The following is a 14,596-nucleotide window of genomic DNA, read 5'->3' as shown; positions in this document are numbered from 1 at the left end:
ATCATATAAGGTGTACAGATGGGAGGATATCCTTCCTCAAACATCTCGGATTGAATCTATACAGATCTTTCAAAAAGTAAGAAACAGCTGCACCACATTTAGCTCAGCCCTAACTGGCAACTAGTAAAATTACAATATATTTTGTAAGTGCATGTCTACTACCTACCATTACTAGAGCTGTCACATTCTGAACCAACCAAAAATTTCAATCTGTTTACAAGGGCAACCATCATACGGTAAATTATAGCAGTTCAGTTGTTGTTGTTGTTGTTGTTGTTGTGTGCCTTCAAATAATTTCTGACTTATGGTGACCCTAAGGCAAACCTACCATGGGTTGGAAAGATTTGCTCAGAAGATGCTGACCGTTGCCTTCCCCTGAGGCTATGACTTGCCCATGGTCACCCAGTGGGTTTCATAGCCAAGCAGGGAACTGACCCTGGGCATTCAGAGTCTTAGTCCAACAATCAAACCACTGTGCCATGCTGGCTCTACAGTACATATAGGTGGTCTTTTTTCAGGAAAGATAAGCAGATTATCCATTAATGTTTATTAAATGCACAGTGACTATGACTTCTACTTGCAAATACACAAGAAGACCTAGATCCACAGCAGTGAAACACTATGCCTATTTTTTTTTTCCCACACGGAGTACAATCACCATCCAGAACACATACAGTAGGCCCTCGGCATCCACTGGGGTTTGGTTCCATGACCTCCTATGGAGACCAAAATCTGTGGGTGTTCAAGTCCTATTAAATACAATGGCATATTAAAATGGTGTCTGTTATATGAAATGGCAAAATCAAGGCAATATTTCCAATATGTGGATGCTTGAATCCATGGATAAAAAAATCTATGGATATGAGGGGACCAATTGCATTTCTACCTCTTTTCCAGGAAAAGGGCCACTTGTTATGAGCAACTGTATCATGTCTGGAATGAGTATCAATATATTTATTCAACTACTGATCTTAAGCAGTCATTTAAGGACAAAGCTGCAACAAGTGGATCAGGTGGAAAGGAGAAATACCTATAGGTCAAAAAAACAAAACCGGTAAATAAGATTCCTAGAATAAGAAAGCCAATAGAGGTACTACATTAAGAAATCAGAAGGAACGTACGTTTTTGGTATTAATGCTAAGAAAAAGCTTTAAGAAAGTAAATTTGGTACTACTTTTTACTGATTATGCTGTCCCTCTGTGGGTTTCACTAAATCGGTTAAAGTGCTGAAAGATGGAAGAAAAACAAAGGTAAACTTTAGCAAACAAAAGCCTATGGTTCAGTTGAATGTGTGACTCTCTAGGTGTTATTGGCAAACTAATCTGGTGTCATCCAGCCATGGAAGGTGAGATGCTGGCCCAGCTCCATCAGACCTGGTTTAGATTAAGAAGCAGAGCCCCCCCTCCAGTGCATCTGCCTTGGCCCAGGCCTCAGAAGGAGAGAAGAACTGCTGGACCTGATCCCCTTCCCCACCACCATTCCCTTCTCCTTTTGTGTCGTGTCTTTTTATATCGTAAGCCTGAGGGCAGGGAACCGTCTAATTAAAAAGTAATAATTGTAAGCTGCTCTGACAGTCTTTAGGGCTGAAGGGCGGGGTATAAATACCATAAATAAATCAATACATAAATAATCTTATTACCTCAGTTGTTGATGAATGTTGTGGTAATGGGATTTGAAATGCACCAACATCTGGAGGGGCAGTTCCTTCACTCTTCACCTGATTTAGATACACCTCTAAATCAGATTATCAGAGCTACATATCTCAAATACGTGAGCGTGCCTGTGCTGCTCCCAAGAAAAAGGTTCACAAGGGAAATGCTGAAACACATATAGCATTACACCTTCATTTGGACAACTGCATCAGCAACATGCATCAGCAACCAAGGTCATGAAAATCTGTGCTAGCTTTCATGTTCTATATAGTATTTCATCAAGTAAAGGGGAAGAGAAGGAGGAAATGGCTAGATTTTTTAGATTTCTGCAACTGCATAAACATACAAAAATAGAGTAGAATCCTGTTGGTTAGTCCCAACTAGAGCAAACCAATTGGCGAATGCTAAGCCAAATCAAAGGTAAATCCCACTGATTCAATTACTCAAATTTAGTTAGGACTAACGATAGGATTTAGGTCATAAGAAGAAAAGTCTTTGGTTTAGAAGCAAAAATCTTTATAGTAAACCTGTCAAAACTGGAGGTAACTATTTGTACACTATTATTCCCAATGAAAGCTGGTTTTAAAACAAACAAATTTAAGTCCTGACCTGAAGTGACAAACAAAAATCCACTCTGATAAAGGAAAACTTATAAATTAGAATATGAGACCATCCAAACACAATGCAAGTGTGATGACTCTTCTGGCTTTGTAGGCTCTCTGCTAGGTACAGTATCAGGAGATGTATGTTTTCCTGTGACTGACAAATGGCAACTTTGAAGAGAGTGCAACTTTAATTGGGAAAGTTGAAAGGGTTAAACTCTTTCAGTTCTATTCCAGCTTGTAAACCATCAATTATTATTTTTATCTTTGAGAGAGAGAGAGAGAGAGAGAGAGAGAGATTGATTAAGTCACAAATCTCTTAACATCATATCTTGGTTTCTCCTCAAATCCTGAAGCTAAACCCTACATAAGGAATATGACTCAAGCAGTCTTGCCGGTGCTGTTTGACTGCAAATCCCAGCAGCCCTATTGGGGAATACAGAAGCTACAATTCAATAACAGCTGGAGGGCTAGATGATTCACATCCCCATCCAACAGCATATGAAATACTGCCTAATACTCCATGCCATATACAATCTCAGAAGCAAGACTAAGGGCCCGAACTGACGCACATGTCTTAAGAGGCTGGACGACATGGTTAAGCCGCTCTCTGACCAGAGCGTGGCTTTGGCATTACTTCTGGCCTCTTAGGGCATGTGCATCTTTTAAACAGCACACCTGCAAAGTGGCCCAAAACTGCTTTATTTGGCCAGTCTGTTCGGGCCCTAAGATTCTAACACCATATCACTACACTACTAGTGATATATACCAGGATCAGAAGTATGGCTCCATAAGGGAAAGGGAAATGATTTAACCTCCTGTTTGGCTCTAGAAGGAGCAACATTACACTGCAACCACCACTGTGCTGCCAATCTGGGCCCTAGAGTCACATCCATACTGGCACTGCCCAAAACAACAACATGGACACTTGGCTTTGGTTGGAGAATGCAGTAGGCTTTTCATAGTTAAACTGAATATTCTGAAGTAGGGATGAGAAAGGCCTACCTATTGAGGCAAGATTTGCCTTTCTGTGTCTTCATGGGGGCTGGCCATGGCAGTAATTTTATCCTATCCATTACCACTAGACTCCAAGAAGTCTTATATGCAGTTCTGCTGGACTGTACAGTAGCACTGTGGTAGTTGCTGTTATTTAGCCAATTAATGTTTAACAATTATTTTTAAGGCAACATGACAAGTTTAAATTTTTCTTCATGGAAACATTTTCCAGATTAACAAACTAGACTAAGCAGATCTTGTAGTGGTAGGTATACACTGAGACTACACCCACAAATATTATGACGTGTTATAATACATATTCAGAATTATCTTATTGGCTCTATTTAAAATATTCATATTAACAAACTAAATATTTAATTTAATATTGATGCTGCTATTTATGTATATATTTGAAGGATTTGCATTTCTAAGTCGCACACCTTTTTATTGTATGGTGTTGCATTTGTTTGTTTATACCCTGCCTTTTTCTCAAAGACAGATTCAAAGCAGTTTACACAATACAGAGAAAGACGTAACAACAACAACAACATTATTTATTACGGCATACAGCCAGTACAAAGCTAGAATACAATAATGACCAAATATCCATATAGACATGTTACAATCATGATGTCCATACAAATAAATGAGAAATCTAAAATAGAATGAAACTCTCTTATCGTCTGCCAACAACAACAATATATAAATAAAAGCATTTAAAAAGGCTATTTTAAAAATGCAATATAACTATTTAGTGGATGACAAAAATTAAAATAGATACAGCAAAACACTTTACATTATACATAAATTAAAAATATAATTAAATTATCAATAAAATGGACAGCAGTTAAACCCAAACCATTTAATTGAGTAATAACAAATATTATAATACGGCACACTCTGAAAGATCGCCTTTCCCCAAAAATCTGTCTGAAAGTCCTACCAAAACAAAAAGGCCTTCACCTGCCTATGAAAGGATAGCAAGAAGGAATTTAAAAATATTCCATTAAAAGACAAAAGGTAACAAATATTTTTTTAAAAAATAATACATTAATATCAGCCCTTTCTTTGTGAAACAATTCTCAAAAGCCTCTTTGAATAAACAGGCTGACAGGATAACAAAATAAGAGAGCTAGTTTGTCCTCCTTAGCACAAAAGTATCAGGGCCTGGGACAGCCATGGAGAAAGCCACCAGCACATTCTTACCAGGTGTTCCTGTAAGGATCTTAAGACTAAGGTCCAAAACACACTGCAGAAATAACCCAGTTTGAGACTGCTTTAACTGCCTTGGCTCAGGGACGTAGCCAGGATTTTAGGAAGGGGGGGGGGGGTCCAGAGTAAGTGCCACCATTATATTGGGGCTTGGGTGTGGCAGCGCAGCAGCACACACCATTCATTTTTTCTAACGGAAGGGGGGGTCCGGACCCCAACCCCTTGGTTACATTCCTGCTTGGCTTAATGCTAGGGAATTCATTTAGCCTTCTCTGTCAGAGGCCTCTGGTGCCACAATAAACTACAATTCCCATAATCCCTAGCACTGAGCCATGGCAGTTAAAGTGGTGTCAAAGTGGATAATTTCTGCAGTGTGTTTTGGACCTAAGCTAAAAAACCTCAAAAAATCTGAGACAGGCCCTTACTGGAGGATAAAGTCCATCAGCTAGCCTGAATGTGAGCCATAGAGGGCTGAAGATGCCAGCATGGCAAAACGTCAGGAATAAACTCTTCCAGAATATGGCCACATAGTGTGAAAAACCCACACAAAATTATAACCAGCACTTTGAATTGGGTCAAGAAATAGCCCATAAAACTGTTGTAATAAGGTATTTGTGTGATCTCTATAGCCAGTCCCCATTACAGTGTGGTCCCAGCAGTTTGGACAAACCAAACTTTCCTCAAAGGGAGGCCCACATGTAGCACATTACAGTAGCCTCAACAAGATAGCACTATGGCCCAAAACAGATGGGTGAAAAAAGCCAGCTTCCAGGCGGCTTAAGGGCATGGTGATTACATGACACACATACTCAAGCCGCCCCAACCTGGAAAAGCCACCCTGAAAAGGAGTGGTAAAAAAATCACTCCTTTTAAGAGGGTTGTTCAGAACTGTGGCAGTGGGACAAATTGTGAGCAAGCACATGCGGTTGCTGCAGCTCCAAGGCAAGCGGCTCCAGGCTGACCTGTTTTGCCCCTAAGTCATATTCCACCATGGTGAGATCAGCCATCTCCTGGAACAGGTATACAACTGGTATATTAGCTTTAACTGTGCAACTCCTGGGTACCACAGAAACCTAACCATCCAGGTTAACAACTAAATCAGGAATACAAACCTGAGTCCTCAAAGGGAGTGTCACTCTCTCTAAAAACAGCCTCAAACCCTCTTCCCTGACCTATCTTTGTTTGTTTGTTTTAAACAAACTTCTTTTCTCAAGTATGGGATCCACCTTTCGACAGACCAGGAACACCTCTGTCATACCTGGATTAAGCTTTAATTTGTTCACTCTCATCCAATCCATAATTGATGCTAGGCACTGGTTTACAAAAAAAAACAAAAAACAAAAAAAACAAACAAACAAACAAAAACACCCTCATTTCCCCAGAATTTGTTGGAAAGAAGTAGAGTTGGATAGCACCAGCATACTGATAGCACCAAATCTACTAATTGTGGGCAACATCTCCCAGCAGCTTCATGTATGTGTTAAACAGCATGAAGGATAGGATACAACTGTGAGACTCCATAGGCCTATGATCAGGTTATAGAACAGGAACTCATTTCCCAAGCACTACTTTCTATGCCTTCTCACTCTGGATGGGATGGAGCCATTGTAGAACAGTTCCCCCAAGTTCAATCCCAACTGATGGTACCAAAAGCTACCAAAGAGCTTAGCAGAACAAATGGGGACACGTTCCCCTGGTCCAACTCCCAGTGTAGGTCATCTTCTAAGGTGACCAAAACCATCTCTGCCCAAAACTGGCTTTGAAGCCAGACTGAAATAGATCAGTCCATCTCACCCAAGAACTCCTGGAGTGTCATCTTATTGAAATGAAAAAAAATAAACACACACAAAAATGCACCTTAACACATGCCCCGATAATCCTGTTGAACAAATTTTTATAGCAGACAAATAACTGTGGAGATAACTCTTTGAAGCAGGAGGCTTGGATTCCACTACTCTTTTGATGCATCTAACAAGCTATGCTGACCCCAGTTATAAAGACCTATGTTACATTTTGCTACATTGTAGTGGCACAGCAGCTGCAAAATTTGCACTGATGAAGTGCTATTCTATGTCCTCTCAGAAGTAAGCCCTGATTCCCAGCCATGCTGACTCATGTTCAAAGGGACTCCTAGATCTCTTTCACACATACTGCTTTATCACACTGGGGGGAAAACAGGATTTAAACGAGAGTTAAACTAGAAAAAAACAGGAAATGCCTGATGTTTATCACACAACATTTCCTGGTTTTCTCTAGTTTAACTCTAGTTTAAATCCTGTTGGCCTCCTAGTGTGATAAAGCAGGTAGTCTCATTCAGCCAGATGTCCCCCATCCTATATCTATGCATTTCATTTTTTTGCCCTAACACTGCCACTCAAAATTAACACACACACACACCACACAGCCACTAGATCAAATTCACTGTCTGACCCACTCACCCATGTGATGTGCCCCTTGACAGCCAATCTAGGCCAGCTAGGAGATGTTCAGGAGCTGCTCTTGGCAGGAGATGAGTTAGTCAAGAAGTGGATAAGCAGCTCATTCAGGCTGTGGAAGTCGATGGTGTTGTTGCTGTTACTGTTCCTCCTTGCTCCTCCTTTGGCAGCTGAAGCCACAGTGGGCTGATTTCCTCTGGTCTGTTTTTCCAGATCCTACTGTAATAAGAGGTCTTGCACTTTACCAGTGGCTTCTTCAGATACTATCTGCCTGCCTACCCTTTCTGTTTTTTCCCTTTCCTCCACATGCCATCACTACTGCATCCTTTGGCTCACCCATGGCCTCCTTTCACCTTTATTTCATCCCAATTCTGCTCTCTCATGCAGAAATGGCAGACCAGCTAAAAATCTCTAGCATTTTTTAACACATAATTTTGTACAGTCGGTCCTTCTTATACACGGATTTTTTATACACGGATTCAAGCATACACGGTTTGAAAATGTTCCAAAAAAGTATAAATTTACCTTGATGTTCCATTTTTTATTAGGGACACCATTTTGCTATGTCATTATACTTAATGGGACTTGAGCATACACGGATTTTGTTATACACGGGGGATCTTGGAACCAAACCCCAGTGTATAACAAGGATCCACTGTATATCACCATTGTCTTCTTTGAAACTGAGCCAATTTTTCAATTGATATCAAAAACTATTGACAAATAATGGTATTACAAAGAAAGACAAAACCCAGGCTACTAGGCCCTAGTAATTTATATCAGCCACCTCTTATCAGCCCTTCCAAAGAGGTATCATGCTACCATACCTTGCAATCACTTGTACTCATACATTTCAGTGTTTCAATCTGCAATTGTCATAAGTTTTTTGGTTATTCCATTCTGATGTGAAGTCGAAGGCTTTCATGGCCGGCATCCATAGTTTTTTTGTGGGGTTCTCAGGCTATGTGGCCATATTCCAGAAGAGTTTCTTCCTGACGTTTCGCCAGCATCTGTGTGCTGTGTGCTTCAGAGAATGCTTGCCGGGAAAGGAGTTGGGTATATATACTGTGTGACCTGGGAAGGCAGGAGTGATTTGCATGCGTATTGTTCTGTTGCTAATGGCAGGCCTCAGGGTGGGAGGGTATGCAAAGGAGGATTCGTGTCCGCTTGATTAGTGCTCATTGTCTGCTGGGAAACCCCTGACCCTGGGAGATTTCTCATTTGCATTTGTTGAGTCTTCAGGTTACAAACCATCCTGGGCATAAAATACTGTTTGAAAACACCGAAATTCTGCACCATGCCAACAACTACCCTGTCAGGATGCACAGGCAAGCCACTGAAATCCACAAACACCTGGACAATTTCAACAGGAAAGAGGAAATCCTTAAAGTAAACAAGGTTTGGCTACCAGTCCTGAAAAATAGCAAGAGGAAGACTCAGCAGATGCAAATGAGAAATCTCCCAGGGTCAGGGGTTTCGCAGCAGACAATGAGCACTAGTCAAGTAGACACGAATCCTCTTTTGCAGACCCTCCCACCCTGAGGCCTGCCATTAGAAACAGAACAATACATATGCAAATCACTCCTGCCTTCCCAGGTCACACAGTATATAGGAGGAATAGCTAATACTCCAGAGGACAGGATCAAAATTCAAAATGACCTGAATAGACAAGAAACCTGGGCCAAAGCTAACAAAATGAAATTCAGCATGGAGAAATGTAAGGTACTGCACTTAGGGCAGAAAAATAAAATGTACAGCTATAGGATGGGGGACACCTGGCTGAACGAGACGACATGTAAAAGGGATCTAGGAGTCCAAGTAGACCACAAGTTGAACATGAGTCAACAGTGTGATGCGGCAGCTAAAAAGGCCAATGCAATTTTAGGCTGCATCAATAAAAGTATAGTGTCTAGATGAAGAGAAGTAATAGTTCCACTGTATTCTGCTTTGGTCAGGCCTCACCTGGAATACTGTGTCCAGTTCTGGGCACCACAATTCAAAAAGGACATTGAGAAACTGGAGCGTATCCAAAGGAGGGCAACTAAAATGGTGAAGGGTCTGGAAACTATGTCCTATGAGGAACGACTTAAGAGGCTGGGGATGTTTAGCCTGGAAAAAAGGTTAAGAGGTGATATGATAGCCCTGTTTAAATATTTGAAGGGATGTCATATTGAGGAGGCAGCAAGCTTGTTTTCTGCTGCTCCAGAGAACAGGACACGGAGCAATGGATGCAAGCTACAGGAAAAGAGATTCCACCTCAACATTAGGAGGAACTTCCTGACAGTAAGGGCTGTTCGACAGTGGAACACACTCCCTCGGATTGTAGTGGAGTCTCCTTCCTTGGAGGTCTTTAAGCAGAGGCTGGATGGCCATCTGTCAATGGGGATGCTTTGATTGAGAGTTCCTGCATGGCAGAATAGGATTGGACTGGGTGGCCTTTGTGGTCTATTCCAACTCTATGATTCTACAGCCCCCTGAATCCACAGGAGGAAACACAGGATATAAAATAATTAGTAAATAAATGTGATGGAACAAATCAAGTCACTTTTTTGCCAGTAGCAGTTCCAACCCAAGGGTAAAGTAAAGGATGGCTCACAGGGATAGCCACTTCAGATACTAGCTTTAATATTGAGCCATATTAGCACTGCAATAATGGTTTATTGTACCTTGATAGTATGTACAAACCATGGTTCTCTTTGTGAAGATGTTAAGTTCTGACAACTTCTCTTTTTTTACTTTGTGAAAATGTTATTCGTCTTTCCACATTAACACAGAGAAGATGTCAGAACTGTCTTTTCAGCCGAAGACAAAAGTCTTCAAAGTTCTGCTCCTTTCAAAGAAGATAATATATTTCAGTCTTTTGCCTGTAAGTATACTATTTCCTATTCTCTGTCTGTGTTAGCTTGGAGCCTGATCACAAGTATGCACAACTTAAAGCACTTCACAGTTACACATTATTTTACATGCTGTTGTTGCCAACATTATGATAGCATCTTAGCAGATAACCCCTTTTTAAAATTGTCTCAGACCAATGCTTCTTTTTCCTTTTATGCTTAGAAAAATTATTTCTTCAAACCATTTCCACATAAAGGTTTACTTAAAGTAAGTTCCACTTAAAATAAGAATAGGGCTCAGAGCACAGAAAGTGCAGCCTTAGAACTTGCTCACAAATTCAGATGCATCACTCAATTTCTCTCTACTTCACTACTGTAGTCTTTCTTGCTGACCTGGAGCTGAAAATGCAGGAATGCTTTCACTTGTTTATCAAATAAGAATGACTTCAACATCTGCACAGTGTTAATTAGACTATTTTCATGATTTTACCTGAAGAATTAAATGTTACGGGGGAAAAAGGTCATACCATTTCTGAAATTTCCCACAGTCAGTCTTTGTCAGATTCCCAACACATCAGCATTTGTGCAAGAACTACAGACACACTGAGAAATTACAGGTTTGCAAAGCATTCAAAGTACTGTATACTTCTTGAGTTAAAAACACCAACAACAGTTTTGATGGCCAAATCCAATATAAACGACTCATATAGTCCATGCTTCTCCCACTATGAGTAACCTGCATACCATGAGGATGATTAAGGCCAACCAACAGAGGCACTTTGTGAAACCTTTGTACTGACAGTTTCCAAAGTGGCCAGTTTAAGAACAAAACAGGAGTCAGACATAGTTTTCCTCGTTACAATATGCAACAACCCTTTGGCTTCAACTGCAACAGAGGAGAACTTCTTCTTGTTATTCTTCGGGGGGGGGGGATGGACTGTTACTTAAACAACCTCTCTTTTGGGAAAATCTTTTTCAACAACCTCTCTTTTGAGAAAAGATATGGAAAAACGTTTTGAGAAAATGTCAGTTACAATTTGAAGTCGAAGGCTTTCATGGCCGGCAACCATAGTTTTTTTGTGGGTTTTTCGGGCTATGTCGCCATGTTCTAGAAGATTTTCTTCCAAGGAAGAAAATCTTCTAGAACATGGCCACATCGCCCGAAAAACCCACAAAAAACTATCAGTTACAATTATTATTAATATTATTATTTCTCACCTCTCCTCAAGTTACAATTAGATGTCACACACACACCCCTTTATAAAGAACTACAGTCAGTCTTATGTTTCCACAAATTCTTTATCCATGGATTCAAGCATCCACAGCTTGAAAATATTCACACACACAGACACACACACATATATATAGCCCCAAAAGTAAACCTTGATTGTCCATTTTATATAAGGGACTCCCTTTTACTAAGCCATTGTCTATAATGGAACTTGAACATCCACGAATTTTGTTATCCAAGGGGGATCCTGGAACCAAACCCCAGTGGATACCAAGGGCCCACTGTAGTTTTAAAATACAAATACAGTATGTGTCTCGCCAATGAAATATTGCCTGGCAGGGCTTTTCCCCCTCTCCTTAAAGCTAATCTATCTACTGTAGAGTGACAAGGTTTGCTCTCTCTACAAGGCCTGAGAGCTTGTCAGCACCATGGCAGTCTCTCACCTTTCCAAGTGCATTCAAGGAATTGTCTTTCTGCATCCAGACAAGAGGGGAAACCCTGCCTTATGAAGGGTGACAAGTGTGGCATGAAATCCTCTCTTCCAGGAGCCTCTCTTTCTTACTTATCCCATCCCTTTCTCAAAGGACTGCAGGCTACCTCTCACCCGCCAGAACCTAAGACCTCTCACAAATGTCTGTTTTCTGGGCCAGCTCTCAAATGGAAAAAAACGGCTGTCTGTTTTATGAGCTGGAAGAGAAAAAAGAGAGGAGGGAGAGGAAGGAAGGGAAGGCCATCACTATATATACTGACTGCATTTTAAGTCCTATATTTTCACTGCGGCACAAACCAACCAGGCACAATCTGACACAACACCATTGAAAAGCAACCTTAACCTCAGTCATTGCTGTATATATCCCTTCCTATCCAGACACACACCCAAGGTGACCAGAGGTCCTCCTTTTCCAGGACACATCCTCCATTTCAACCTTCGTCCAAGAAGAATTCCAAAAGGTCCTCCATTTCTGGGCCTAAGAAGCCCAAACTGACATTTCCACTAGCTTTTTGAGGGCCATGTCCTCTCTTTTCCCTGGCATGTCCTCCATGTAGTGGCGCCTAATTTTCCTTGTGTGGAAGAGGACATCCACTCACCCTGACATACAGGCCGGGCGTGTTTTCCTGACACATTTCCCCAGAGGATGGATGATTCACATTCACAAAGACACATTCACACACACCAAGAAGCCAGGAATGCCACATCCTTTGGGGGGGAAGAAGAACATGTTATAATTTCACATTTCATTCTATGTATTAGTTGTTTTGACAGTCTGCATTTTGACGGTATAACTTGCTAATTTTTTGTACAGGTTACCTTTTATGACAGGTCATACCCTGTTTCGATGACGCCTGTCAAGTGCCATGCATAGCTATGGTGCAATATAAATAAATATTCATATTAATAAGAGTAACAAGAATAGGAGGGTGTTTTCCCAGAGGGTCCCACCTACCTGTCCCAAAAGCTTTGGCCACCAGCCAGGCCAGATTGGAGGCGATCTTGGCTCGGACGAAGTCATAATGGTCAAAGGGTTTGATGGCCGGGACAATGAAGGTCTTCCTCAGCTCCTTGGTGTCTGCAGCATCCCCCATTTTCCTTCTTTCCTTCCTTTGCTCAACCCTTTCCAGACCCACACAACCTTTTCCCCTTACCAATATATAATAATTAAACCCAATTTTTACATGATGCTCCTTCCAAAAGGCACTCCCTCCCCAAAAAAGTCTTTAAAAATTAAATAATATTCCCAATTTTTTGGAGAAGAGAAAAGGAGGCTGTTGTCCAAGTGAAGGATGGTGATTAAGAGGGGAGATATATATATATATATAAATATATAAATATATATATATTCCTCTTTCTCCAGCTCTTCTTTCTGCCTTGCACCAGAATGCAGAAGGTGTCTTCTTCCTTTCCCCAAGGCTTTTTTTTTGTCTTGCTCCTTTTCCTTGGCTTCCAAAAAAATATAAGAAGAAGAACAACACTGTTGGGAGGTTCCTCTGAGAGAGTAGTCTTTGGAAGTGGAAGGGAGGGTTTTTTCCTTTGCCTCCAATGCAGAAGAAGAAGAAGAAGGCGGGGAAGGGAAGGAGGAAGGAAGCCAGAGGCTGGAAGGGAGGAGGCTGGGATTTTCCTGCAGTGGCTGGGAAAAAAGGAGGAGGAGGAGAAGGGAAAGAAGATGTCCAAGGGCTGTCCAAGAAGGGCTCCAGGAGGCCCCCCAAGGAGGCTGGGGCTGGGGCTGGGTCCTCCTCTTGTTTCCTGGGGCTCCCTTCCAAAGCAGCCTGCTTTTTTCCTGCACCCCCCTCCTCAGCTTCCCCTCTGCTGCGCCTGCTGCACTAGGCTGGGAACCTACCCAGCGCGCATGCGCGCTCCTGGCCTTAAGACCCCCCCTCCTTGTGAACATGGTTGGGGCGGAGCAGTGGGGAAGAGGAGGAGGGTGGGGGATACCAAGAGAAGGGGAAGGGGGTGTTTTTCCCTCTCCGCTTGGAAGGATACAATGGGACATCCCTGAGGCTTGGCCACACACAACAGCATCCTCAGCATCCTCCTCAGGCTCCTTTAGGGCAGGATGGGATTGCCCAGCAAAGGGACCTCAGTCTGATTCTTCTATAATTTTGTGGATTGTTGTGTGGAGAGATTTTGTAGCACCTTTGAGACTCATTGGAGGAAAATATTTGGCAGCCTCAGCTTTCCTAGACTTCAGTCTACTTCCTCAGATGCATTTGGAATATAATAATAATAATAATAATAATAATAATAATAATGTAGAGAGATCTTGTAGCACCTTTGAGACTCACTGAAAGAAAGAAGTTGGAGGCATCAGCTTCCCTAGATTTCAGTCTACTTCCTCAGGTGCATTATTACCATTATCATTATCACCATCATCATTAATGATGATGAAGATAGTTTTATTATTATTATTTATTTCCTTATCACTTATTATTATTTTATTTAGGGCAGTGCCTAAATGCAGTGCAGTTGGCCCTCCACCTTTGTGGCTTTGACTTTTGTATAGATTTGATTACTTGCTGTGTTGACCAGTTATGCTCTCTCTAGGAATCTCTAGGTCCTCCAGCACAATTTGGCGGTGATACCTCTTCTTGTTGATGTTGTTGTGTGCCTTCAAGTAATTTCTGACTTATGGCAACCCTAAAGCAACCCTTTCCTAGGGTTTTCTTGGCAAGATTTGATGAAAGGAGGTTTGCCATGGCTTTCCCCAGAGGCTGAGAGCATGTGACTTGCTCAAGGTCACTCAGTGGGTTTCCATGGCCAAACTGGGAACTGAAACCTGGTCTCTGGAGTTGCAGTCCAATGCTCAAACCACTACATCACATTGCCTCACCAAACTACAAATCCAAGGATTCTGCAGGATGGAGCCATGGCAGTTAAAATGGTGTCGAACTGTACTATTTCTCCAGTGCAGATGCACGCTAAGAGTGCATGAGCTGCATCCACTGCTTTAACTGCCATGGCTCCATCCTATGGAATCCTGGGATTTCTAGTTTATTTTGGCCCCAGAGCTCTCTGACAGAGAAGGCTAAATATATCACAAAACTACAATTCCCATATTGGCTTTCTGCCTTGCGAGTACACTTGCAAAAGTAATCTGTGCATGAATTAGTACATGCAAATTTCCCCTATCATTTATAG

At 41.6% G+C, this 14,596-nt stretch overlaps 1 protein-coding gene across 4 annotated transcripts in view; it reads right to left on the bottom strand.

The window, feature by feature from the left end:
- Window positions 1-12,693, bottom strand: part of CAMSAP2 (calmodulin regulated spectrin associated protein family member 2) — a 104,212-nt gene extending 91,519 nt beyond the window's left edge. For all 4 annotated transcript variants that reach the window (XM_042465156.1, XM_042465158.1, XM_042465157.1 and 1 more), the window contains exon 1: window positions 12,408-12,693. In XM_042465156.1, the coding sequence (XP_042321090.1) occupies window positions 12,408-12,546 (139 nt within the window). In that variant the 5' untranslated portion in view covers window positions 12,547-12,693. The remainder of the gene's footprint in view (window positions 1-12,407) is intronic.
- Window positions 12,694-14,596: the final 1,903 nt, after the last annotated feature.

Source organism: Sceloporus undulatus, chromosome 4 (assembly GCF_019175285.1).
Source record: "Sceloporus undulatus isolate JIND9_A2432 ecotype Alabama chromosome 4, SceUnd_v1.1, whole genome shotgun sequence".
Classification (NCBI taxonomy): Eukaryota; Metazoa; Chordata; class Lepidosauria; order Squamata; family Phrynosomatidae; genus Sceloporus; species Sceloporus undulatus.
Note: the sequence above shows the minus strand (reverse complement) of the source record. Positions and strands in the feature narration are given on the sequence as shown.